This window comes from Oncorhynchus masou, chromosome 30 (genome assembly GCF_036934945.1).
Source record: "Oncorhynchus masou masou isolate Uvic2021 chromosome 30, UVic_Omas_1.1, whole genome shotgun sequence".
NCBI classification, from domain to species: domain Eukaryota; kingdom Metazoa; phylum Chordata; class Actinopteri; order Salmoniformes; family Salmonidae; genus Oncorhynchus; species Oncorhynchus masou.
The window spans coordinates 9,475,232-9,502,253 of record NC_088241.1 but is presented as its reverse complement, the minus strand read 5'-3'; the positions used below and the strand labels follow the sequence as shown (position 1 = coordinate 9,502,253).

Here is a 27,022-nt window from a genome sequence, read left to right as displayed (position 1 = left end):
GTGTTTATGTAGCTAAAGTACAGGACAAATGCGATAACATTGCAGAAGACATCGTTCAAACAACTGTTTTTCTGTCATACTGAAAGTACTGTGCTTGCAGCAACACGATCAAGTAAATACTTCAGATTAGTTTCCTCCCAGAGTGTTGCTGTCTGAGTACTCAGCATTACCTTCAAGTAGTAGGAGCGGGCCACGGCTGTGGGCCTTTCATCTTCCGGGAGAGACTCCTCCTGGTCCAGACGCCTCCGCACCACTTGCACCACATCTTCATGGAATGATTTCTACAACATAAATAGACATGGAAATATACAAACATAGTTATTTAGCTGACACTACTCACTCATCTTCCTTTGAAATCTTTGAGATCCTGTCCTGCCAATTCAGATGCTATATAGATAGACACTGACCAGGGTGGTGTAGAGGCCTTTGTCAAACTTCTTGCCCACAGCACGGAGGTCACAGGCTGGCAGGCCTTCCGCTCCACTGTCAGGGACAACCTGGGTCACACACTACGAGGGGAATAAGGACATATTTAGTACGCTACAGAGAAGAAAAAAAACACTGAACATATAGCCACACAAGCACTTATGTGCAACAGTTCAAGAGGAACAGGCAAATATTCCTAGCCGATCTGTCTGCAAATGTACATCTGATATCAGCTAAAACTTTTTTTTAAAGTGGAGAGTCGTTGCACTCGTTCTTTATTATTATTATTTTTTTTACACCTTTATTTTACGAGGCAAGTCAGTTAAGAACACATTCTTATTTTCAATGACGGCCTAGGAACGGTGGGTTAACTGCCTGTTCAGGGGCAGAACGACAGATTTGTACCTTGTCAGCTCGAGGGTTTGAACTTGCAACCTTTCGGTTACTAGTCCAACGCTCTAACCACTAGGCTACCCTGCCGCCCCTTTGAAACTATTTCTTCAGAAAAGCCACATCAAAACTTGACTACAAGTCATGATAGGTGTTAAAAAGCCTGTTGCTATTTTCAGCCTGTGCATCCTGTCCCATTTAGCATCCTGTGGTAAGAAACATTGTACGGCCTGGTACCTCTCACCTGTGAGCAGGCAATGAGGTGCTGGGTGAGAGTGGAGGTGAGCAGGCAGGCCAGCACCTTCTCTACCCCGGCCCTCAGCTCCATGTGGAGCAGCTCCCTCCAGGGGCTGGGCTGGGATTGGCTGCAGGGCCGGCAGGAATACGCCACACTCTCTGGCAGGCTGGACAGAATCTCATACAGGTCACCTGGAGGGGAGGAGAGCGGAGAACAACCATAAGAACCATTCCTTAGCACTACATCAAAGCATGGGAGATAACAGCATGTGATAAACTTCAGATTTGGGCTGTCCCAGAAAGAGGCGTCTATTCTTTAGACAAATCACAATTTACATTTTTCCCCCACATAGACACACCCTATGCATTTGAATAAAATCAACTATATGCACCAAGATTGTCTGATGATTTAAGCTCAATGTTTGATTAAATAATTTAGACAAGGGAGCCCATTGGCCACACTGAGTAAAAACATTTATAATAAATGACAGCAAGTCTCTCCTTCCTGGTGCAGCAAGCAGCAAGTGTTTATTGCACTGTCGGCGCCAATGCTGCAACATAATAACAGCGATTTCATTTCTTACTTGTTCTGAAAAGTTCTGTTGCTGAAATACCTACATTTGTTAAGGAAAAATATTCCCTCGACACTTGTTCTCTTTGCGTGAAACATGTACGCACTGCATGCACGAGACCAATAGGGCCTCGCCTATAGCCTATCATAATCAGATCAATAAATTGGTTCTAACAAACTCCGAACACATGAATACAAAATGGATGTGAAAGACAAAGGGTGTCAAGACAAAGGGTGGCTACTTTGAAGAATCTCAAATATAAAATATATATATTTTTATTTTACGAGGCAAGTCAGTTAAGAACAAATTCTTATTTTCAATGACGGCCTAGGAACAGTGGGTTAACTGCCTGTTCAGGGGCAGAACGACAGATTTGTACCTTGTCAGCTCAGGGATTTGAACTTGCAACCTTTCGGTTACTAGTCCAACGCTCTAACCACTAGGCTACCCTGCCGCCCCAGTTTGTTTACTACATGATTCCATGTGCTAGTTCATAGTTTTGACGTCTTCACTATTATTCTACAATCTATCAAAATAAGATTTCAGAGTAACAAGATCCTGAGGCCCATTGCCGTGCCACTCATCCGCCACCATCACATTTCAGCATGATAATGCACAGCCCCATGTCGCAAGGATCTGTACACAATTCCTGGAAGTTGAAAATGTCCCAGTTCTTCCATGGCCTGCATACTTACCAGACACCCATTAAATATGTATTGTATGCTCTAGATCGCCGTGTACATCAGCGCATTCCAGTTCCCGCCAATATCCAGCAGCTTCGCACAGCCATTGAAGTGTGGGACAGCAATCTCATCTCTGTACCACACACAATCAATTCTCATCTCTGACCACACACACTTATCTGTAAGTTCCCTCAGTTGAGCAGTGAATTTCAAACACAGAATCAACCACAAAGACCAGGGAGGTTTTCCAATGCCTTGCAAATGACACCCATTGCCAGATGGGTTAAAAAAAGCAGAAATTGAATATCCCTTTGAGCATGGTGATATTGGGGGAATAATAATAATGCCTCAATTTACAATGTGCTGGTCCTAGACATCCCTGTCGGTAGCCTAGAGTGTTGATCACCTTTTCCCTCTTCTTCCTTTCCTCAGATAAGAGATCTCTCCTTCAACAGGAAGGGATTCTTCCTTCGTGTCCAGGGCCTCATCTGCACTTGTGAATTCCATTATTTGCTTTCGCTTCCAAACCCACAGCATTGCCAAGAATCGTAGATAAGTTTTGATTTCACTTTTCTCCAGTGACCATCTGATCGGAATGAATTCGTAGCGGTTTTTTTTCACAGCCGAGCAGACAGGTCTGGATGAATATAATGGATTGGCCGTGGATTTGAATTTCTTTACACCCCAGTGCCTTCAGAATGTTGACTTTGGACCAATAGTTCCACAACTTGAAGATTACCATGCAAGGGTATTTTGCTTTCTTCTTCCAATGGAACCGTTCCAGATCTTCTGGTGATATACCCTCATCAAGTTCCTCTGAAATCAGTTTGACCATGTAGCTGGAAAGGGAATCTTTTTCGTTGTCTTCCGGTAAGGACAATATTCTCATGTTTCATCTTGTTCTACAGTATTTTCTTCTTTGGTCCAATTCATCGTCCAAAGTTCGCAGCTGTGTTTCCAAAAGGCTAATTTTGTCGTCTTGTTCGCCCATACACATGCCTTGTTGGTGCGTGTCTGGCACGATAAGACTACTACTTTGAGCAAATCTACCTGTTTCACCACAAATTGTTTGTTTGGTGAGCATCAAGAGACTTTTAGGTACGCTTTCCTGGATACCCCTTAGATGTTCATTACTCTCCTCTGCATCTCCAAGTTGTTCCTTGTCTTTTCCTCTGAGGGAAGTCATGGTTGAGTCGCCACGTCGCTTTACCAACCGATTGGTTTGTTGTTATACAGTGGGGCAAAAAAAGTATTTAGTCAGCCACCAATTGTGCAAGTTCTCCCACTTAAAAAGATGAGGCCTGTAATTTTCATCATAGGTACACTTCAACTATGACAGACAAAATTAGAAAGAAAAAAAATCCAGAAAATCACATTGTAGGATTTTTAATGAATTTATTTGCAAAATATGGTGGAAAGTAAGTATTTGGTCAATAACAAAAGTTTCTCAATACTTTGTTATATACCCTTTGTTGGCAGTGATAGAGGTCAAATGTTTTCTGTAAGTCTTCACAAGGTTTTCACACACTGTTGCTGGTATTTCGGCCCATTCCTCTATGCAGATCTCCTCCAGAGCAGTGATGTTTTGGGGCTGTTGCTGGGCAACACAGACTTTCAACTCCCTCCAAAGATTTTCTATGGGGTTGAGATCTGGAGAGTGGCTAGGCCACTCCAGGACCTTGAAATGCTTCTTACGAAGCCACTCCTTCGTTGCCCGGGCGGTGTGTTTGGGATCATTGTCATGCTGAAAGACCCAGCCACGTTTCATCTTCAATGCCCTTGCTGATGGAAGGAGGTTTTCACTCAAAATCTAACGATACATGGCCCCATTCATTCTTTCCTTTACACGGATCAGTCGTCCTGGTCCCTTTGCAGAAAAACAGCCCCAAAGCATGTTTCCACCCCCATGCTTCACAGTAGGTATGGTGTTCTTTGGATGCAAATCAGCATTCTTTGTCCTCCAAACACGACAAGTTGAGTTTTTACCAAAAAGTTTTATTTTGGTTTCATCCGACCATATGACATTCTCCCAATCTTCTTCTGGATCATCCAAATGATTTCTAGCAAACTTCAGACGGGCCTGGACATGTACTGGCTTAAGCAGGGGGACACGTCTGGCACTGCAGGATTTAAGTCCCTGGCGGCGTAGTGTGTTACTGATGACAGGCTTTGTTACTTTGGTCCCAGCTCTCTGCAGGTCATTCACTAGGTCCCTCCGTGTGGTTCTGGGATTTTTGCTCACCATTCTTGTGATCATTTTGACTCCATGGGGTGAGATCTTGCGTGAAGCCCCAGATCGAGGGAGATTATCAGTGATCTTGTATGTCTTCCATTTCCTAATAATTGCTCCCACAGTTGATTTCTTCAAACCAAGCTGCTTACCTATTGCAGATTCAATCTTCCCAGTCTGGTGCAGGTCTACAATTTTGTTTCTAGTGTCCTTTGACAGCTCTTTGGTCATGGCCATAGTGGAGTTTGGAGTGTGACTGTTTGAGGTTGTGGACAGGTGTCTTTTATAATGATAACAAGTTCAAACAGGTGCCATTAATACAGGTAACGAGTGGAGGACAGAGGAGCCTCTTAAAGAAGTTACAGGTCTGTGAGAGCCAGAAATCTTGCTTGTTTGTAGGTGACCAAATACTTATTTTCCACCATAATTTGCAAATAAATTCATTAAAAATCCTACAATGTGATTTTCTGGATTTCTTCCCCCTCATTTTGTCTGTCATAGTTGAAGTGTACCTATGATGAAAATTACAGGCCCCATATTTTTAAGTGGGAGAACTTGCACAATTGGTGGCTGACTAAATACTTTTTTGCCCCACTGTACATAGATTACCACTCACTCTTTCCCAGGTACTTGGGGATATATTGATCTATCGATTTATAGGCTTAATTTAAACTCTGTTTTCTGGCTTCTATATACATAAACAGATTTGTCTGTAAAAAAAAAATCATCTACTCACTTCACATGCGTCCTAAACAGAGCTACTCACTCCCCATACATCATCTCGGTACCCGCATGCGTCTCCTATGACGTCAATTCCAAGGAAAACTAACTGAAACTAGACAACAAAAAATGTGAGAAACATGTTCCTGAGAGCAAAGGTCAACTTCTTCATAACTGGAGAAAAAAACACACTACAAAAGCACAAGATGGGGAAACTTTGTAATTATATACAGTTGAAGTCAGAAGTGTACATACAGCTAAGCCAAATAGCTTCCCACAATAAGTTCGGTGACTATTGGCCCATTCCTCCTGACAGAGCTGGTGTAACTGAGTCAGGTTTGTAGGCCTCCTTGCTCACACACTTGTTCAGTTCAGCCCACAAATTTTCTTTAGGATTGAGGTCAGGGCTTTGTGATGGCCACTCCAATACCTTGACGTCCTTAAGCCATTTTGCCACAACTTTGGAAGTATGCCTGGGGTCATTGTCCATTTGGAAGACCCATTTGCGACCAAGCTTTAACTTCCTGACTGATGTCTTGAGATGTTGCCTCAATATATCCACATCATTTTCCTTCCACATGATACCATCTATTTTGTGAAGTGCACCAGTCCCTCCTGCAGCAAAGCACCCCTACAACATGATGCTGCCACCCCGTGCTTCAAGGTTGGGATGGTGTTCTTTGGCTTGCAAGCCTCCCCTTTATCCTCCAAACATAACGATGGTCATTATGGCCAAACAGTTCTATTTTTATTTCCTCAGACCTCCAAAAAGTACAATCTTAGTCCCCATGTGCAGTTGCAAACCGTAGTCTGGCTTTTTTTATGGTGGTTTTGGAGCAGTGGCTTCCTCCTTGCTGAGTGGCCTTTCAGGTTATGTCGATATAGGACTCGTTTTTACTGTGGCTATAGATACGTTTGTACCTGTTTCCTCCAGCATCGTCACATGGTCCTTTGGTGCGATAAGTGCAAATCAATCCCAGAACAACAGCAAAGTACATTCATCTCTAGGAGACAGAACGCATCTCCTTCCTGAGCGGTATGATGGCTGCGTGGTCCCATTGCGTACTATAGTTTGTACAGATGAACGTGGTACCTTCAGGCATTTGGAAACTGCTCCCAAGGAAGAACCTGACATTTCTGAGGTACTGGCTGATACAAAGCAAAGAGGTACCGAGTTTGAAGGTAGGCCTTGAAATACATCCACAGGTACACCTCCAATTGACTCAAATGATGTCAATTAGCCTATCAGAAGCTTCTGACATAATTTTCTGGACTTTTCCAAGCTCTTTAAAGGCACAGTCAACTTAGTGTATGTAAACTTCTGACCCACTGGAATTGTGATAGTGAATTATTAGTGAAACAATCTGTCTGTAAACAATTGTTGGAAAAATTACTTGTGTCATGCACAAAGTAGATGTCCTAACTGACTTGCCAAAGCTATATTTTGTTATCAAGAAATTTGTGGAGTGGTTGAAAAATGAGTTTTAATGACTCCAGTGTATGTAGTGTATGTAAGTGTATGTAAACTTACGACTTCAACTATATGTTTCTGGGTAACCCCGATAGCAAAAGGACAAATCAAGAAAGCAGAACTCTAGTCGTGCAGTTTTACTTCTCCTTCAGGAAGAAAGTGACATCAGGGCATTACATTAAATAACTATTTTGAGAATCACCCACGTAATTCTTTCGACCTTTCATACTAGTTTTTCACAATACCAACATTTTACAAACGATACAATAGTAGTATCACGATACCGAGCAGTATCAGTGGCCTTGCATCCCCTGGATGCTTTTCTAAATGTTCTCCAAAACCCACACTTGTACTCAATACAACATAATGAACTTAATAGAATACCGCATAGAATGGCTGATTTTCTGATATTTGCAAAGCCCTACCTGTGATTTGGCTGGAGTAATGGGAGGAAGGAATATATATCAGTGGAGGATGCTGAAGGGAGGACAGCTCATAATAATGGCTGGAACAAGACAAATGGAATGGCATCAAACACATATAAACCATGTGTTTGATACCATTCCACAAATTCCGCTACAGCCATTAGCACAAGCCTGTCCTCCCCAATTAAGGTGCCACCAACCTCCTGTGAAATAGACGCATAATGATCTGCATGTCATTGTGTCAGTAAGGAGAAGACACTGCATGAAACCTTCTTTACTCTTCAGTTGACACACACTTACCCTCCCTTCCTCACACACTGTCTCCCTCACTCTCAAACATCACTCTCTCCCACAAACACACATATACACACACTGAGCCCAACTTAAAACATTAGGCACCAAACAGAATTTAAGGAGCACCAGAAAGATTTTTTATATAGTTCAGGCTTACATGAGGTCTATATGAAGCCTACATTTAAAGCACATCTCATGAGAGCAGACCCAAATTCCTTTCCTCGTATACCAATCAAATTTGCCCAAACCTACTGTCAAGTTACCAGGTTGTTAGGTAACATGACTGAACAACGTTATTTGATGTCAAATCAATGAGCAACCCGGGGTTTGTTCAAAACGTCCCGCGTCATGGTTTGTGATATACAGTGCCTTGCGAAAGTATTCGGCCCCCTTGAACTTTGCGACATTTTGCCACATTTCAGGCTTCAAACATAAAGATATAAAACTATATTTTTTTGTGAAGAATCAACAACAAGTGGGACACAATCATGAAGTGGAACGACATTTATTGGATATTTCACACTTTTTTCACAAATCAAAAACTGAAAAATTGGGCGTGCAAAATTATTCAGCCCCCTTAAGTTAATACTTTGTAGCGCCACCTTTTGCTGCGATTACAGCTCTAAGTCGCTTGGGGTATGTCTCTATCAGTTTTGCACATCGAGAGACTGACATTTTTTCCCATTCCTCCTTGCAAAACAGCTCGAGCTCAGTGAGGTTGGATGGAGAGCATTTGTGAACAGCAGTTTTCAGTTCTTTCCACAGATTCTCGATTGGATTCAGGTCTGGACTTTGACTTGGCCATTCTAACACCTGGATATGTTTATTTTTGAACCATTCCATTGTAGATATTGCTTTATGTTTTGGATCATTGTCTTGTTGGAAGACAAATCTCCGTCCCAGTCTCAGGTCTTTTGCAGACTCCATCAGGTTTTCTTCCAGAATGGTCCTGTATTTGGCTCCATCCATCTTCCCATCAATTTTAACCATCTTCCCTGTCCCTGCTGAAGAAAAGCAGGCCCAAACCATGATGCTGCCACCACCATGTTTGACAGTGGGTATGGTGTGTTCAGGGTGATGAGCTGTGTTGCTTTTACGCCAAACATAACGTTTTGCATTGTTGCCAAAAAGTTCAATTTTGGTTTCATCTGACCAGAGCACCTTCTTCCACATGTTTGGTGTGTCTCCCAGGTGGCTTGTGGCAAACTTTAAACAACACTTTTTATGGATATCTTTAAGAAATGGCTTTCTTCTTGCCACTCTTCCATAAAGGACAGATTTGTGCAATATACGACTGATTGTTGTCCTATGGACAGTCTCCCACCTCAGCTGTAGATCTCTGCAGTTCATCCAGAGTGATCATGGGCCTCTTGGCTGCATCTCTGATCAGTCTTCTCCTTGTATGAGCTGAAAGTTTAGAGGGACGGCCAGGTCTTGGTAGATTTGCAGTGGTCTGATACTCCTTCCATTTCAATATTATCGCTTGCACAGTGCTCCTTGGGATGTTTAAAGCTTGGAAAATCTTTTTGTATCCAAATCCGGCTTTAAACATCTTCACAACAGCATCTCGGACCTGCCTGGTGTGTTCCTTGTTCTTCATGATGCTCTCTGCGCTTTTAACGGACCTCTGAGACTATCACAGTGCAGGTGCATTTATACGGAGACTTGATTACAAACAGGTGGATTGTATTTATCATCATTAGTCATTTAGGTCAACATTGGATCATTCAGAGATCCTCACTGAACTTCTGGAGAGAGTTTGTTGCACTGAAAGTAAAGGGGCTGAATAATTTTGCACGCCCATTTTTTCAGTTTTTGATTTGTTAAAAAAGTTTGAAATATCCAATAAATGTCGTTCCACTTCATGATTGTGTCCCACTTGTTGTTGATTCTTCACAAAAAAATACAGTTTTATATCTTTATGTTTGAAGCCTGAAATGTGGCAAAAGGTCGCAAAGTTCAAGGGGGCCGAATACTTTCGCAAGGCACTGTATAAAATGCACGCGAATCCTGATACAAATAAAAAAGGCATCTCTGGTATTATGGGTCATATGTTTGTCACCGTTTAGGCTAGAGACAATTTGTTGGGGCATGGACTCTACAAGGTGTTTAAAGCGTTCCACAGGGATGCTGGCCCATGTTGACACCAATGCTTTCCACAGTTGTGTCAAGTTGGCTGGATATCCTTTGGGTGGTGGACCATTCTTGATACTGTTAGATTCTGGGTTCTGACTTCTTAAACTTGGAACATTGTTATTGTTAGAGACATGATACATCAGAAGTAATACTATAGTATCTGAGGAGTGAAACAGACTGGTTTTTATATCAGAAGTTAATGTTTATCTGTAGGAGCCAGATGGCTTTGGAATGTGCTGAGTAGAGGGGAGGCAATCACATGATTGCTATAGGTGGAGAGCTTTGGATTAGGCATCAAGGGGGTTGAGGTCAAGTCACCTTAAGGGAGAAGGAACGGTTTATTACCCCATCACTTCGTCTTCCTGTCGAACCATAAAAGATGTAAGGGTTGGAGAGAAGGAGGAGTGCATCTAAATTGGAGTATATATACTTGTGTTGGTGGAAACTTGTTTAGTCTGAATGATCTGTACTGACCCCCTGGGAAGAATAAAGTTGGTTAAGCGCTCCCTATCTTGAGGGAGGATGGGGAGTAAGTCTCACGGATAGTCAGAGGATGGTTTGTCCTCGGGGTTGCGCCTGCCATATCAGTTCTGCTATACTCACAGACATTATTTTAACAGTTTTGGAAACTTTAGAGTGTTTTCTATCCAAATCTACCAATTACATGCATACCCTAGCTTCTGGGCCTGAGTAACAGGCAGTTTAATTTGGGCATGCTTTTCATCCAGAGGTGAAAATACTGCCCCCTACCCAAGAGAGGTTAAACTTGTCTCCTCCCCTTCACCTACACTGATAGAAGGTAACAGCCGTAAGGGCTCATAGCTTTCAACTGGATTCACCTGGTCAGTCTGTCATGGAAAAAGCAGGTGTTTAATGTTTTGTACACTCAGTATATGTTCTCTATTGTGAAAGTGGGAATGTAAACTGTTGAGGGCCTAAAACGGTGACAGAAATTCTTCGCACAGAAACGCACAAAATACTTCGTAAACTGCAAGAAAATGTTACAATTTTCAGAGTGGGGTTGTCACCACACCAACACTTTACTAAGGATGTGCTACCAGACCAAGTATCATAATACAGAGTAAAATGTATCCACTTCCCTTGCACTGCGAACAGCTCCAATTATTTAACAAACGTAACAGAAACCACATCAATGCCTGCACACGCCAGCTCGCCATCACGGCTAAATAGCATTTTAAAAGTGATGGAGATGTGCAGAAAAAAACAGATTGAGAGAGGCCGCTGAGCAGGCTAACGGCTGGTTAGTGGGACGCAGCTGGCTGCTCACAGCTGTCACACGTGATATTGGATGAAGCACTCATTCTGATATGACATATCTGACATCACGATCTAAACCCTGGTATTCTATTTGTAGGACGCAGAGGTGATCACACAGGGAGAAGATCTGTTGGGGCCTCAACGTTATAACTCAATAAGTTATCTACACACTTTTTGTCAGATCTACATGACTCACGTGGATGACCTTTATTCTGAGATAAAAAGGCAAATATCACGGAAAAGTGACGAGTTTGCATCCCTGTGGAAGGTACGGCTGAGCAGGGGATCCCGTTACACAGCAGAAGAAGTCGGGCGTAACACTGGAAGACCCACCTGTCAGGTCCTCACACTTGGCATGGACCCAGTGGTTACAGGTGGCACACTGCATCATCTGACTGTCGTAGTCACTGTCCTCATAGCACTTGAAGCAGATCGGACAGTAGTTGCCTTTAGAAAGAGATACCGTCAATATCCTGCCATTCCCATATGAACAGTGAAATCAAATAAATTAACTTGTCTTATCATGTTTTAACATTAGTGTTTGCAGATCAACTTCCCCAAAGCGCTCACGTCATCTCACCTTGGTCGTGGAGCTTGGTGCAGTCTGGACAGAGTCCTTTATCGTGGTTCCACTCGGTGTCCCAACTCTTCCCTGGTGTAACCCCACAGCTTTTACACCTGATGCACGTCATACACACCCAGGCCTTCCTCCTCCTGTTGGGTTTGGGGTAGTTAGGCCCCAGGCATGAAGGGTGATAACAGTTCTGACATCTGTCACACTCCAGCAGAGGCTGAGGAACACCAGAGAGATACATTATTACAGTTACACATAGATTGGTGGCAACACTGATGTCACAGTTTGGATATATGGTGGATATATGAAGATTGTTAAATAGTTCACACTCAGGCCGTTAACAAAATGTCTGTTGTGGTCTACTTAAGTGTCTCTCCCATAGACATCAATAGCAGATAGATCTGGTCTACTCAGTTCATCGACTCTCATTGAACCAGAAAATAAACAGAGTGGAGTGTCACTTCCTCTTCAGTCTATGGGTTAACTATAGACCCTAGATATAGCCTAAAAACTAGTGACCAGGTGTTTAAGTTCTCAGGAGTGACTGGGGCCTTGTGTGGACCCATACCTTGGAGTGCTTGTTTTTTCTACCACATATATGGCAGCATTTGCAACGACGACAGCACCAGTTCTCCTTGTTCTCCTCAGAGGGCCGCTCCGTTGGCTCAAGGCAAAACCGGTGGAATGGCTCACAGCACACCTGGCAGTACAGCATTTGCTAGGATAGGAACAGATAACAGTCTGCAGGTTTAAGACCTTCCAATGGTGGATTCAAAAAATCCATCATGGCCATACATTGACAAAAACATCTTATATGTCAAAACATCCTATAGCAATTATCAGTGTTGAAAACAAAGACATTCCTCCAATGGGACATTGTAATAACAGAGCCATGTTGTGAGCCTTTACCTCTTGTTGTCCTTTACTGGCACACAGCAGGCAGACACAGGGGGGCATGATGGGTACAGAGGTCAGGATACTCAGGCCTCCCATCATCCACACGTTCTGGAGGTCACAGTCCTCCTGCATGGCAGACAGGGGAGGCTTAGACACAGCTTTCAGCTTTCATACGGAGGCCCACAGTACAGAGTCAGACACAGGCGTGGGAGATACAGAGATGGGAAACAGCCTTCTGGACTCTACTTGATGTAGAAGAACACTGACATCCAGTGGATAGATAAGGGTATTACAGAAATAAACCAAACCAAAGACAAAACCTGATGATGATAATGGCTAATTTAACCATGGTTATAAACAGAGTAGTTTGGGTCCTGGATGCTGATAGGCTGAAACAGCATTCTTGCCGTGTATTTTGCATACAATATAGCACGGGTATGACACAAAACAACTTATTTACTGTTATATTTATGTTTGTAACAGTTTATTATAGCAATAAGGCACCTCAGGGATTTCTGGTATATTGGCCATTATAAACAGGGTGGTTCAAGCCCTGAATTCTGAAGCTATGAGCCCTGCTCTAACTCTGTTGGTAAACGGTTTATAATAGCAATAAGGTACCTCAGGGGTTTGTGATAGATGGCCAATATACCGCGGCTAAGGGCTGTGTCCAGGTACTCCGTGTTGCGTCGTGCTTAAGAACAGCCCTTAGCCGTGGTATATTGGCCATATACCACACTCCCTCGGGCCTTACTGCTGAAATAAACCACACCTCCTCTGCTTTATTGCTTAATTATAATGCAAGGCCCAAGTTCAGTTGTTTAAATCAATGCACTTGCGCTGGGCCTATATTTTTCTGGATTGGCTCGACAAGCAAAATCAGTAGCTAACTGGTAAATGAGATCTCTAAAAACACAGCTACAAGAGTCAGGGAAAAGCATCCGACCTTGAAGTCCACGCCGATCTTGTGCGTAGGCTCGGAGGGCTCCCTCTCCCTCTGGTCGAATCCATTGGCCAGGGCGGCCAGGACACTGGGTGGCGTCTGTTCCAGAGGATTCTGGGAAAAATATGACGGAGGATGAAAACGGGCTCGTCCCCACCCCGCCTCCACCAACATCCTTCCCCTCTCACCCCCTACCCTGGCCCTTGGCCACCCCGGAGTGGCCCCAGTGTGGGATAGCAGGCGCCAGGGGTGGGGAGACCCTTGGTCCTCGGGGTAGGAGGAGGATAGCTCCAGGTCTGGCTGTGGGGGGGACTGAGTCATCTGCGCAAGTAACTGCTCCGCCGACAGCCCCTCTGACTCCCTCTCTCCCTGGTGGTCATCGTCCAGCCAGCTGTAGACACCACCGCTCAACGGGCCTGTCTGCTTCTGCTGTGCCTGTGAAGGGTGGGACTGCTGAGGCCAAAGCAAAAGAGCACCAGCGTTATCTGCCACGAGCACCTATAAGCAAGCAGCAGCTTAACTCAGAATGAGAGAAGGAAGAGAGGACAGGGAATCCCACCATGAGGTGCAGCAGAGGGAACACGAAGTGAGTGGAAATATTGGAGAGATTGGAGAGAGAGAGGGATGTGTGGAGAGAGAGGGAGGGATGGGTGGGGAGGGGTTGTGGAGATCCTTTTGTGTTATACACCTAGGAGACCCAGAAACTGTCAATTCATGCACCGCCTGCTCAGTGGCATCAGAGCAGCAGCCCTGTTGTGATTCTTTACCTTGTCAGTTTTACGGCGACCAGGAGGGACTCGGTGGTGCAGCCTGCGATGTCTCACACCGTCGTCTGACAGGTCTCCCAGGAATCCATCCAGAGAGACAAAGTCTGAAGATGAAAAGGAACCATTGCAGTGGTCATTAGACATACAGCGTTAACACTTCAGAGTTAATGCATCACCTCACAGCTATGAACGGGATCTTCTAGAACAGTGGTTCCCAAACTTTTTATAGTCCCGTACCCCTTCAAACATTCAACCTTCAGCTGCACTAATACCAGGGACAGCGCACTCTCAAATATTGTTTGTTGCCATCATTGTAAGCCTGCCACACACACACTATACATTTATTAAACAAGAATCTGTGTGAGTTGTCACAACCCGGCTTGTGGGAAGTGACAAAGAGCTCTTTTTGGACCAAGGCACAAATAATAATGTAATAATATTTGCTCTTTATTTAGCAATTTTACATATAAAACTTTATTTGTTAATCAAAAATTGTGAATAACTCACCACAGGTTAATGAGAAGGGTGTGCTTGAAAGGATGCACATAACAATGTTGGGTTGTACTGGAGAGAGTCTCAGTCTTAAATCATTTTCCACACCCCGTTCTGTGCCTGTATTTACTTTTCATGCTAGTGAGGGCCGAGAATCCACTCTCACATAGGTATGTGGTTGCAAAGGGCATCGGTGTCTTAACAGTGTGATTTGCCAAGGCAGGATACTCTGAGCGCATCCCAATCCAGAACTCTGGCAGTGGCTTCTGATTAAATTCTATTTTCACAGAACCGCTTGTTGCAATTTCGAAGATGCTCTCTTGTTCAGATATCGGTAAGTGGACTGGAGGCAGGGCATGAAAGAGATAACGAATCCAGTTGTTTGTGTCATCCATTTCGGGAAAGTACCTGCGTAATTGCAAACCCAACTCACTCAGGTGCTTCGCTATATCACATTTAACATTGTCCGTAAGCTTGAGTTAATTTGCACATAAAAAAAACTACAATGATGGAAAGACCTGTGTGTTGTCCTTGTTAATGCAGACAGAACAGCTCCAACTTCTTAATCATAGCCTCAATTGTGTCCCACACAATGAATATAGTTGCGGAGAGTCCCTGTAATCCTAGATTCAGATCATTCAGGCAAGAAAAAACATCACCCAGATCGGCCAGTCGTGTGAGAAACTCGTCATCATGCAAGCAGTATATACAAGTGAAAATTATGGTCAGTAAAGAGAACACTTGTGTGTGTGGTTAAAACGTTACATGGTCACTGCCCATATCCTTGCATAGTGCAGAAAATACATGAGAGGTCAGGGGGCTTGCTTTAAAATTTAACAATTTTCACTGTAGTGTCCAAAACGTCTTTCAAGCTGCCAGGCATTCCCATGGTAGCAAAAGCCTCTCGGTGTGTGCTGCAGGGTACCCACGTGGCGTCGGGAGCAACTGCTTGCACACGCGTTATCGCTCCACTATGTCTCCCTGTCATGGCTTTTGCACCATCAGTACAGATACCAACACATCTTGACCACCAAAGTCCATTTGACAAGGGCCAGCATTGTCACAAAGATGTCCAGTACTTTAAAAATATCCTCTCCTGTTGTTCTGGTTTGCAGAAGAGGATGTCATCCCCCCATAAACGTAACGGACCTATACCAGAAGCTGTGCCAGGCCCACCACGTCGGTTGACTCATCCAGCTGTAACATATAGAATTTACTGGCTTTGTTTGCGAAGCAGTAATTGTTTCAAAACATCTGCCATGTCACTGTTGCATCGTGAAACAGTGTTGTTTGATGAAGGCACTGTTTGTATAGTTTATTTGGCCTTTCCCCCCAGCCATATCCACATCAGCAGGAAGAATTAAGTCCTCCACAATAGTATGGGGCTTGCCTTTCCTAGCCACTCTGTAGCTCACCATATAAGATGCTTCTAGCCCCTTCTTATAAATCTGTTGCTTTTATACATGTCTTACTACTCAAAAGTCATCTTAATTCTCACTCATAAAACTGCTTTGGCTTATTTTTCAAATTGGTATGTTTTGTTTCTAAATGTCTGTGCAAGAGTGAAGGTTTCATTGAGTTCGGAGATAGTGCTTTTACACATATAACACACAGTGGCTGAGGAAAAGCATTACTCTAAATGTAAATGAACCCCAAATCAATGTAGTTGTCATCATATTTGCACCTCTTCGATGGTCCAATATCCCTGTCTGTTGTTCGGTGTTTTCCTGGGGAAGGGGGCAGTAGCTCTTCGGCTGCATCAGATTCACAACTGTCAGTGTCCATGCTAGCTGGGCTAACAACCAATGCAGAATTACTGATGCTAGCATTGGACGTTGTTGCGGATGAATCAGAATTATTTGGGTAACATAGATAAATAAGATGTTTTATTTATTTTCATAATGCTTATGTGTGATATTTGTCATTAGAATGTCTCTTTTTGGACTATACTGTTGGCAGTTGCACTTTTCCCTTCTCAGCTAGGGAAAAGTCACTTGGGGCACAAAGAGGGAAGAGGTCAGGTTTGAACATTATCTTCATATGTGAATGTATCTGTTAAATCATGTGAAGTGCTCCACAATGTCTGTACGCCAGTCACTCCCTCCTTTTCCCATTGGGGGGAGGAGTATGGCAGTGTCTGGAACCATTGTATTACCTCTCCGATGTTGCACTTATCTTTCATGGTATATGACCTCACTCCCCTCAGTGAGCTTGTTCTTGAGATGGGTGTATCTAAAGTTGACAATTGATATATGCCATTGGATGAGGTAATGTTTTGGTACTATGAAGTCTCAGGAACGAGATGAGAACCTCGTCTTAGAGACCAAACTGAACGATAATTTATAGCTAATGCTATCTATCTATGGGATACTCCTCTCTCAAGTAAAAGTCTTTCTTTGTGAACTGTTCTTAAGATCTGTGGTTCGTCATGTAAGTTGAGAGGGGTGTATCTTGGCTATAAAAGATCTTATTATTCTCTTATAGGCACTCTCAGAATTAATTTATAGACACTGAATTGATCTGAGAGTCAAAGGGCTATGGTGAAGCTCATATAATTAAAGATGAAGTTTAAGTTTAACTGACTGGTGTGTGGTTTGTAAACTCTCATTTAGTAATACAGGAAATTACCACAACAACGTGCTCGTGGAAGCAGAACAATGTATAGTCGACGGGTGCAGGTGTAGTACTACCAGTAGAGCTGGTATGTGTCTCTATAGACGTGGGCCTTACTAAATGGACTGTTTGAAAATGTGAAGAATTTTTATTTATTTATTTTTAAAATGTGAATCACATTTTTATTTGGCGTACCCCCGACGGCATTGTGCGTACCCCAGTTTGGGAATACCTGTTCTAGAAGATCTGACAATATTAAATAAACAGAGGAAAATCCCTTTGTATGACCACTTCTCAACAATGTTATATTACTACCTTGGGTGCGTGGGCCGGGGCCTCTCCTCCGACCGGGGGAGGCAGAGTTGGAGCCCACGGTGATCTCCAGGTCGGAGTCATAGTCCAGCAGGTCAAAGTAGGAGCGCGGCTTCACACAACGCCGCGGCTGCTTCCTCACAGATGGGCTCTGGCTGTCCCCCACCTCCATCCCATCAACTTCCTCATTGCTAGACTGACCCACGCTGAGGGAGTGCCGCCTGCGCTTCCCAGGACCTCTAGGAAACTTGCCACTCAGACGACGTGCCTTTCTGTCTTCAATCTGATCGCATCTTTTATATCTTTTGGAGAGAGAAATACATTTGTCATTTAGTTGTCTATTCAATCTATATAATTCAATAGCATATATGTGAGTTGGTCACCTTTGCAATTCTGATGAGCAGTACACTTACACGCAGCATTGTCGCTTCGTATTGGGCCCTCCAAATTTGGGTTTGTCCAGGCAGTTCATGCACTCGCCACAGTCCTCCTCATGGTTGCAGCCCTTGCAGATCCCACACCTCCGAGAGCGGAGCCCGAATGATCCAAGGCTCTTTTGTTTAGCAAAACCAGCTCCCGACTTCCTGACCTTGGTAACCTTCTGGTCCGGCAGCCCAGGGCTGTCTGGCCCAGAGGGAGACCGACCACCTGCAATAGGTAAGGTATATGATTATGATATATTTCATAGGAAAGTCAAAGAAAGTTGTGGGGAAAGACAATAACGCATAATGTCACTTAAAAAAGTTTGTTGAGAGATTTGCATTGATAATCCATTTTGAAAGCTTGAGGCTCTACCTTGGTTCTTGCCAGAGGGAGATATGCCAGTTCTCTCATGCAGTGGCAGAGCACTGAGTCTGGGGATCATGTCATCGGGCACCAGTGCACGAGGCTGGCCCAACACCACAGCTGCTGCACGGCACACGTGTTTGATGCGTGGACCCCCCGCTCTGCGGAACTCCTGGTAACAAGGAGAGAGGGGGGACAGGGAGGGATGCTGTTATGACACATTCTTTTATCACAATGAAAAATGTATTTATGACCAGAAAAGGTGGGTCTTAGTGAGGAAGAAACAACATACTGATAAAAGTTGCATTCAGACACATTGAAAAGCGAGAGACACTGAAGATAAAACATGCAGAGAACAGCACAGACCAGGATTGTGTTCATATGCCCATACCTGTGACAGGGGAGGGTCAGTCATGTTTGAGGCAGCAGGTTCAAGCTGCTCTTTCGGTTTCCTCCTTTGTCTCTTCCCTGCTGCATCTCTGGAGCCAGCAGGCCCTGATAGAAGCTGCAGGTAACATGTTTCATCACTATGGGCTTACACAGGAAGCTCTCCAGAGATATCACAATAGATGTTAATGAATATCATCCTATTTAATGACAATGAGGGGAAACATAAAGCATATTCTGTATCAGAAAAAGTCCCATCATGCATGTTGTTTAGTGCAAAAAATAACTGCATGGCAATTTTAAAGTGTATTCCTTTTATGAGTGAGACAATTATTACCCCTGAGGACTTGAATTGTTTCTGCTGGTCGATCTTGTTGAGCTGGACCTTGGCTTTCTTGAGCAGATTGAACATCCTCTTATTGGCCCCTGTGAGGCAAACTCTCTGGGTGGCTCCTTTCTCCTCAGCAGCAGCACGGTCAGCCTCAGCGATCGTGTCCAGGTGCAGTTCCTGTGGCTCAAGCTTTCCTGCTTCTGGGACAGAGAAATTCCAAAAGGTATGTCACTTTACTTTCCAGGGTAGTTCAAGCAGTGAAAACATACATATTAAACCAAGTAATATACAAATAAACAAAAATACCAGGTTTACATAATGTGCAGTTATTTATCAAGCAAGCTAATGTTGAACAACTATACGCATGAATTGATTGAAAGCTCTTTTCTTACCTGCAACATTTTCAGCATTTGTTTTGTCTTCCTCTGTCAACTCCTCATGTTCTCCATATTGAAATGTTAAGAACTTTGAGTTCATAGTCCGAACACACACAGAGACTTTTCGCACAACCCCAGGGCTATCAAGGTCCTCAATCTTGAGCTTGGATTTGCCTTGCTTTGATTTGGGTTTGCTTGGAGCTGTGATTGTGGGACGTTTCTTTAGACAGATGCTCTTGACTTCATCATCCAGACCTTCCGCTAGCATATGAACAGAAGATTGAAGAGTATTGCAAACACCATCTGTCATCACGTTTTTTCTTCTCCTTTTGGGAAGTCCTGGTTGCAGCTTCTTCAGTCGCCTGTACATATTTAGGTGAGATGTTTGCTTGTTGAACTTGTAGCACCTTTTCTTTTTCTGAACCTCCTGGGGATCGGTTGATGGGTCAGAAGCAATTTGGATTTCTTTGGATAAAAGTAAAGTCTCATACTCGCTCTGAAGAGTTTTGTCCAGCGTATATACTTCCTCACCAGACTCTCCTGGCACATGCCACTTGAAACTGGGATTCCTCAAAAGGGACTTCCTCTTTCCAGACTGCTTTCCGGAGGATAAGCCGTCACTCATGTCAGTGGTTTCCTTTTCCAGTTCCTGAGTTGAGAACAAATCGACATCTAACTGCGCCTCATTCAGGAATTCTTCATCGTCGATAGGCAGATCCGGAGTAAGCTCTCTACCTGTGCCATCTTCTCGTTTCCTTCCAGTGCGTGGGTGTAAGCCGAATAGTTGGCCTTTCTTCGGGGAGTTTCTACGAGGCAAAACAGACATGCCAGCATCATCCATAAACCTCTGTGGAGTCTTGATCACCCGTGAGGACCGGGCACTGACAACAGGCATGATGAAGTGCTTTATGTTTTTAAGGTACTTTGATTTGCCATGCTGGTCATCAAAAGCATCAGACTGTGGTTCATCATCCACAGTGTCTTGTATATCCTGCTCCTCCAAAATTTGCTGGGCGAGATCAATTTCTACCTGCTTAGATAGAGTTTTAGGCCTGGCTCTTGGTCTTTTGCTACCAAGGAACTGAAGGCTTGAATTGGGGACCTTTTTCCTTCTGTTCTTGGTCTTGAGGATACCAATGAGTTTAGAGCTTGCCAGTGTGGAAGCAGCCTCTGGGGAATAAACTTCCTTTAGGTCCACCTCTTCAACAGCTTCAGGTACCTTACTTTCAGGTAATTTACTCTCATCACTCGTGCTCCCTTCTGGCCTCTGCCTTTGTTTCTGCCTCTGTCCAATCAAGGCTCTTCGCTTCTTTTTGCCATGTTTGAACAGACTTCTATGACGGCGTCGTTCTGTCTTTTCAATAACAGAGGGCTCCAAAAGCAGCACCTTTCCACTCCCTATTGGCTGGGTCTCTGGCTCCACCTTTACCGCTAGTTGAGTGTCAGCCAAAGTCACAGGTTCAGATTGGGCTACTTCTATGTTTGGAGTTTCAGATGTTGGTGTATTTGACTTCTTTCTAATCGAAAGGCTAGAAGTTCTTCTCCTAGGTTCAGAGACAAGAGACAATGTGGAGATCTCCTCTGTCTGCTGTTCAGATCGGGCCATCTCTGTGTTTGGAGTTCCAGATGATGTTGATGTCTTTGACTTCTTTCTAATTGAAAGGCTAGAATTTCTTCTCCTTCTAGATTTAGAGACAACAGACAATGTGGAGATCTCCTCTGTCTGCTGTTCAGATGGGGCCGTCTCGGTGGTTGGAGTTTCAGATGTTGGTGTCTTTGACTTCTTTCTAATCGAGAGGCTAGAATTTCTTCTCCTTCTAGATTTAGAGACAACAGACAATGTGGAGATCTCCTCTGTCTGCTGTTCAGATCGGGCCGTCTCGGTGGTTGGAGTTTCAGATCTTGGTGTCTTTGACTTCTTTCTAATTGAAAGGCTAGAAGTTCTTCTTCTAGGTTTAGAGACGACAGACAATGTGGAGATCTCCTCTGTCTGCTGTTCAGATCGGGCCATCTCTGTGTTTGGAGTTCCAGATGATGTTGATGTCTTTGACTTCTTTCTAATTGAAAGGCTAGAATTTCTTCTCCTTCTAGATTTAGAGACAACAGACAATGTGGAGATCTCCTCTGTCTGCTGTTCAGATCGGGCCGTCTCGGTGGTTGGAGTTTCAGATGTTGGTGTCTTTGACTTCTTTCTTATTGAAAGGCTAGATGTTCTTCTCCTAGGTTTAGAGACAACAGACAACCTACAGGCCTCCTCTGTCTGTGGTTCAGATGGGGCAATCTCGGTGTTGGGAGTTTCAGATGACGTTGGTGTCTTTGACTTATTTCTAATTGAAAGGATAGAATTTATTCTCCTCCTAGATTTAGAGACAACAGACAATGTGGAGACCTCTCTCTGTTGTTCAGATGGGGCCGTCTCTGTGTTTGTAGTTTCAGATGGTGTCTTCCTTGACTTCTTTCTAATTGAAAGGTTAGAACTTCTTCTCCTAGGTTTAGAGACAACAGACAATGTGGAGACCTCCTCTGTCTGTGGTTCAGATGGGGCTAACTCTGTGTTTGGAGATTCAGTGGGTTCAGGTAACATCTGCATCTTCCCTGGCCTCTTTCTAACTGAAACACTCAAACTGCTTCTCCTTCTAGGTTTAGAAACAGACAATGTGGAAACCTCAGTCTTCAAAACCTCATTGGTCTGTGGTTCTGCTTCACTGGCAGGTTCATCAGATGGATGTTCCACATTTGGACTTGTTTGAAGCTTGTGTTTGTGGGTTGTCCAGGGTTTATGACTTCCACGCTTCTTCCGCGGTGTAGACATCTTTGCCAGTCTTCTCCTCCTTGCTTTGGGAGTTGGCACAGCATTTGTGTCTGATAAAGACATTTTTTCCTCCAGAATTTCACTTGAATCTTTTGTGGTTACCACTATCTTTTTTTCTTCAGGTGCAGGAGTAGTTTGATGGATCAGGAATGATGGTTTTGAGCGTTTAGGTTTACCGGGTGAGGAGACCTTTTTTATCTGAAGGGGTGGAACAACCATTGCCACAGTATCACCACAGTCAGTTTGAGTGGCCTCCTCTGGATGTGGTTGCGTTCCCTGTCCCACCTCAACATGAAGAGATGACCTTTCCTCAAGAGACAAAGTCTCCTTAATCTTCTTCTTGGAAGACTTCTCATTATGTGTGTGCTCAGCATCTCTGGAAGTAGTACAACTCGTGGCCTCTTTCTCTCCAGGGTTCTCAACATTCTTGATCACACTGGGTTCAAAAAGAGAGTCTTTGTCTAATTCAGCGTTATTCGGCTGCTTCTCTGTTCCTTTGACAGTATTTCCAGAACTCTGCACTTGGGTGTCCTTTCTTTTCCCCTTAACCAATGTAAGTGTCCACACAAATTTGCTTCGTTTCTTCTTACGAGAGGAGCCCTTACTGTCAGTCCGAGATGAGCCTTCCAATTTGGGGTTTCTGATTTTAATCAGCTTAAAACTTGGAATCCCGATTATGTCATCATCATTTTTAAAAGCCAGACCGTCATTGGATTCAACAATTGGCTTTTCAGGTTCTGTGGCTAACGGAACATGGATTTCTGTGACAATCTTCTCTCCTTGATGTGCCTTGCTTTGTTTACGCCTACTCTTTCTGGGTGGTGTTTTGGCTTCCTCTATTCTTGAAACCTCTAACAATGACTCTGCCAGACATACTTTGTCATTGCTCTGGTTTTTTGATTCTGTTACAAGGCCTTCATGTGTTTCGCAGGGTGGATTAGTAGTTCTACTTCTTCTCCGGATCACCAGTTTATTGACTTCAGTGCTTACCTCTGTGGTTCTTTCTTTCCGTTTGAATTTCTTAATGTCTGTTTTTGGTGCCGCATTTCCACTTTCCAGTGCAATGTCCTGTTTGCCTGTTGATTTTATACCCCCCTCTGATTTTTGGTCATCAACATCCCCAACTTTGGCCCCACTTTGAACACAGGGTTCAATGATCTTGGAGGCAGATCTACCACGCCTCCTTGCCGGTATGGCTCCTCCGCCTCCCTCATCCTCAGTGCCATTCAGATGCTGTGCCTCATCAGCTTGTGTCTCGGTCTTTAATTTGACATGGGCACTGGAGATCTGGTCACCTTTGACATCATTAGCCTTTGATTGAAAATGTAATCCTTTTACCTTCAGCTTCTCCACAGATTTTATACGTCCTCCCTTCTCCTTTCTCACCGTCTTCTTGGCCACCAACTTGATGGTAATCCTTGGAGTTAAAGCCGCCCCGTTTTTCGCAGGACGCCTCTCCTTTGCTGGGTTTGAGTGCTTGTTTTTTGAACCCTTCCTACCATCCTTGGAAGGCACTGCATCTGGAGAAATTGCACAGTGGATTTCTTGTGAAGATCGTGCATCTTCTTCGGGAGTGGGAGACTCATCTGTCTCCTTTGGGGTGACTACAAGGGGTGGCTTCTCTCGTATCCTTTTTGATTTTGTTGTTTGGACAGGATCACCTTATGGAGGAAAAGAACAAATGAGAGAAGAAATTACTATCATATCTAAGCTGATATACAATGGCTTCAGAAAGTATACATACCCCTTCTCTTATTCCACATTGTTGTGTTACAGCCGGAATTCAAAATGGTTTAAAATGGAATTTCTCACCCATCTACACACAATACCCCATAATGACAAAGTGAAAACACACACACAAAAAAGATTTGCTAATATATTGCAAATGAAATACACAAATCTAATTTACATTTATATTTACTCAGGGGTGTGAATAGCTGTCAGAATCACCGTTGGCAGTAATTACAGCTGAGAGTCTTTATGGGTGAGTCTATAAGAGCATTGCACCACTGAATTGTACAATATTTGCACATTACTCTATTTAAAATTCTGCATGCTGTCATGTTGGTTGCTGATCATAGCTAGACGTCCATTTTCAAGTCTTGCCATAGATTTTCAAGCAGATTTAAGGGATAAGTTGTAACTAGGCCTCTCAGTAACCTTCAATGTCGTCTTCGTAAGCAACACCAGTATAGACTTGCAGTGGCGGAAAAAGTACCCAATATACCTTAACAGAAAATGACTCAAGTAATAGTGAAAGTCACCCAGTAAAATACCAGAGTAGAAGTCTAAAAGTATTGGGTTTTAAATATACTTAAGTATCAAAAGTAAATGTATAAATACATTTCAAAGTCCTTATATTAAGCAAACCAGACCACCATTTTATTATGGATTGGTGGGCACACACCAACACTTATAAACAATTTACAAATTAAGCAATTTGTGTTTAGTGAGTCCTCCAGCTCAGGCAGTAGGGATGACCAGGGATGTTCTCTTGATAAGTGTGTGAATTAGACCCTTTTCCTGACCTGCTAAGCATTCAAAATGTAACAAGTAATTTTGAGTGTCATAGAAAATGGAGTAAAAAGTACATTATTTTCTTTAGGAATGTATAGTGAAGTAAAAGTAGTAAAAATATAAATAGTAAAGTCCAAAACAAACTACTTAAGTAAAAATATTAAAGTACTTTACACCACTGTATGTAGGTACGTACAGTTGAAGTCAGACATTTACATACACCTTAGACAAGTACATTTAAACTCAGTTTCACAGATCCTGACATTTAATCCAAATAAAATTTCCCTGTCTTAGGTCAGTTAGGATCACCACTTTATTTTAAGAATGTGAAATGTCAGAATAATAGTAGAGAATGATTGATTTCAGCTTTTATTTCATCACATTCCCAGTGGGTCTGAAGTTCACAGACTCAATTAGTATTTGGTAGCATTCCCTTTAACTTGGGTCAAACATTTTGGGTAGCCTTCCACAAGCTTCCCACAATAAGTTGGGTGAATTTTGGCCCATTCCTCCCGACAGAGCTGGTGTAACTGAGTCAGGTTTGTAGGCCTCCTTGCTCACACATGCCTTCTCAGTTCTGCCCACACATTTGCTATAGGATTGAGGTCAGGGCTTCGTGCTAGCCACTCCAATACCTTGACTTTGTTGTCCTTAAGCCATTTTGCCACAACTTTGGAAGTATGCTTGGGGTCATTGTCCAGTTGGAAGACCTATTTGCGACCAAGCTTTAACTTCCTGACTGATGTCTTGAGATGTTGCGTCAATATATCCACATCATTTTCTTTTCCTTGTGATGCCATCTATTTTGTGAAGTGCACCAGTCCCTCCTGCAGCAAAGCACACCCACAACATGATGCTGTCACCCCGTGTTTCACGGTTGCGATGGTGTTCTTCGGCTTGCAAGCCTCCCCCATTATCCTCAAAGCATAACGATGGTCATTATGACCAGTTCTATTTTTGTTTCATCAGACCAGAGGACATTTTCCAAAAAGTACAATTTTTGTCCCCATGTGCAGTTGCAAACCGTAGTCTGGCTTTTTTATGGCGGTTTTGGACAGTGGCTTCTTCCTTGCTGAGCGGCCTTTCAGGTTATGTCGATATAGGACTCGTTTTACTGTGGATATAGATACTTTTGTACCCGTTTCCTCCAGCATCGTCACATGGTCATTTGCTGTTGTTCTGGGATTGATTTGCACTAAAGTACGCTCATCTCTAGGAGACAGAACGCATCTCCTTCCCAAACGGTATGACGGCTACGCGGTCCCAGGGTGTTTATACTTGTGTACTATTGTTTGTACAGATGAACGTGGTAACTTCAGGCGTTTGAAATTGCTCCCAAGGATGAAACAGACTTGTGGAGGTCTACAATTGTTTGAGGTCTTGGCTGATTTCTTTTGATTTTCCCATGATTTCAAGCAAAGGGGCACTGAGTTTGAAGGTAGGCCTAGAAATACATCCACAGGTACACCCCCAATTCACTCAAATTATGTCAATTAAGCATATTAGAAGCTTCTTAAGCCATGACACCATTTTCTGGAATTTTCCAAGCTGTTTAAGAGCACAGTCAACTTAGTATGTAAACGTCTGACCAACTGGAATTGTGATAGTGAATTATGTGAAATAATCTGTCTGTAAACAAATGTTGGAAAAATGACTTGTGTCATGCACAAAGTAGATTTCTGAACCGATATGCCAAAACTAGTGTTTGTTAATAAGAAATTTGTGAAGTTGAAAAACAAGTTTTAATGACTCCAACCTAAGTGTGTAACCTTCCGACATCAACTGTATGTATGCATGTATGTATGTAGTTCTCTCTACCGCATGGCAAGCGGAACTGGAGTGCCAAGTCTCGGACAAAAAGGCTTCAACAGTTTTTACCCCACGCCATAAAAAAACTCCTGAACGGGTAATCAAATGGCTACTATTTGCATTGTGTGCCCCCCCAACCCAACCCCTCTTTTACACTGATGCTACTCTCTGTTTATCATATATGCATAGTCACTAACTATACATTCATGAACATACAACCCCAATTAGGCCGACCAAACAGTCCCCCGAGAACATTGGCTACCCGGGCTATCTGCATTGTGTCCCACCACCCACCAACCCCACTTTTACACTACTGCTACTCTCTGTTCATAATATATGCATAGTCACTTTAACCATATGTAAATACTACATCAAATCAGCCTGACTAACCTGTGTCTGTATGTAGCCTCGCTACTTTTAGACTCGCTACTGTATATAGCCTTTTTACTGTGGTTTTATTTCTTTACTTACCTATTGTTCACCTAATACCTTTTTTGCACTATTGGTTAGAGCCTGTAAGTAAGAATTTCACTGTAAGGTCTA

At 43.3% G+C, this 27,022-nt stretch overlaps 1 protein-coding gene across 3 annotated transcripts in view; it reads right to left on the bottom strand.

Moving 5' to 3' along the window:
* Positions 1 to 27,022, bottom strand: part of LOC135521995 (histone-lysine N-methyltransferase 2A-like) — a 60,442-nt gene that overhangs the window by 21,604 nt on the left and 11,816 nt on the right. For all 3 annotated transcript variants that reach the window (XM_064947854.1, XM_064947856.1, XM_064947855.1), the window contains exons 3-17: positions 19,357 to 23,814; positions 18,971 to 19,164; positions 18,638 to 18,751; positions 18,256 to 18,418; positions 17,874 to 18,108; positions 17,464 to 17,762; positions 14,044 to 14,147; positions 13,280 to 13,390; positions 12,346 to 12,459; positions 12,005 to 12,154; positions 11,443 to 11,653; positions 11,196 to 11,309; positions 1,061 to 1,245; positions 408 to 509; positions 171 to 281 (exon numbers count right to left, since the gene is read on the bottom strand). In XM_064947854.1, the coding sequence (XP_064803926.1) occupies positions 171 to 281; positions 408 to 509; positions 1,061 to 1,245; positions 11,196 to 11,309; positions 11,443 to 11,653; positions 12,005 to 12,154; positions 12,346 to 12,459; positions 13,280 to 13,390; positions 14,044 to 14,147; positions 17,464 to 17,762; positions 17,874 to 18,108; positions 18,256 to 18,418; positions 18,638 to 18,751; positions 18,971 to 19,164; positions 19,357 to 23,814 (6,665 nt within the window). The remainder of the gene's footprint in view (positions 1 to 170; positions 282 to 407; positions 510 to 1,060; positions 1,246 to 11,195; positions 11,310 to 11,442; positions 11,654 to 12,004; positions 12,155 to 12,345; positions 12,460 to 13,279; positions 13,391 to 14,043; positions 14,148 to 17,463; positions 17,763 to 17,873; positions 18,109 to 18,255; positions 18,419 to 18,637; positions 18,752 to 18,970; positions 19,165 to 19,356; positions 23,815 to 27,022) is intronic.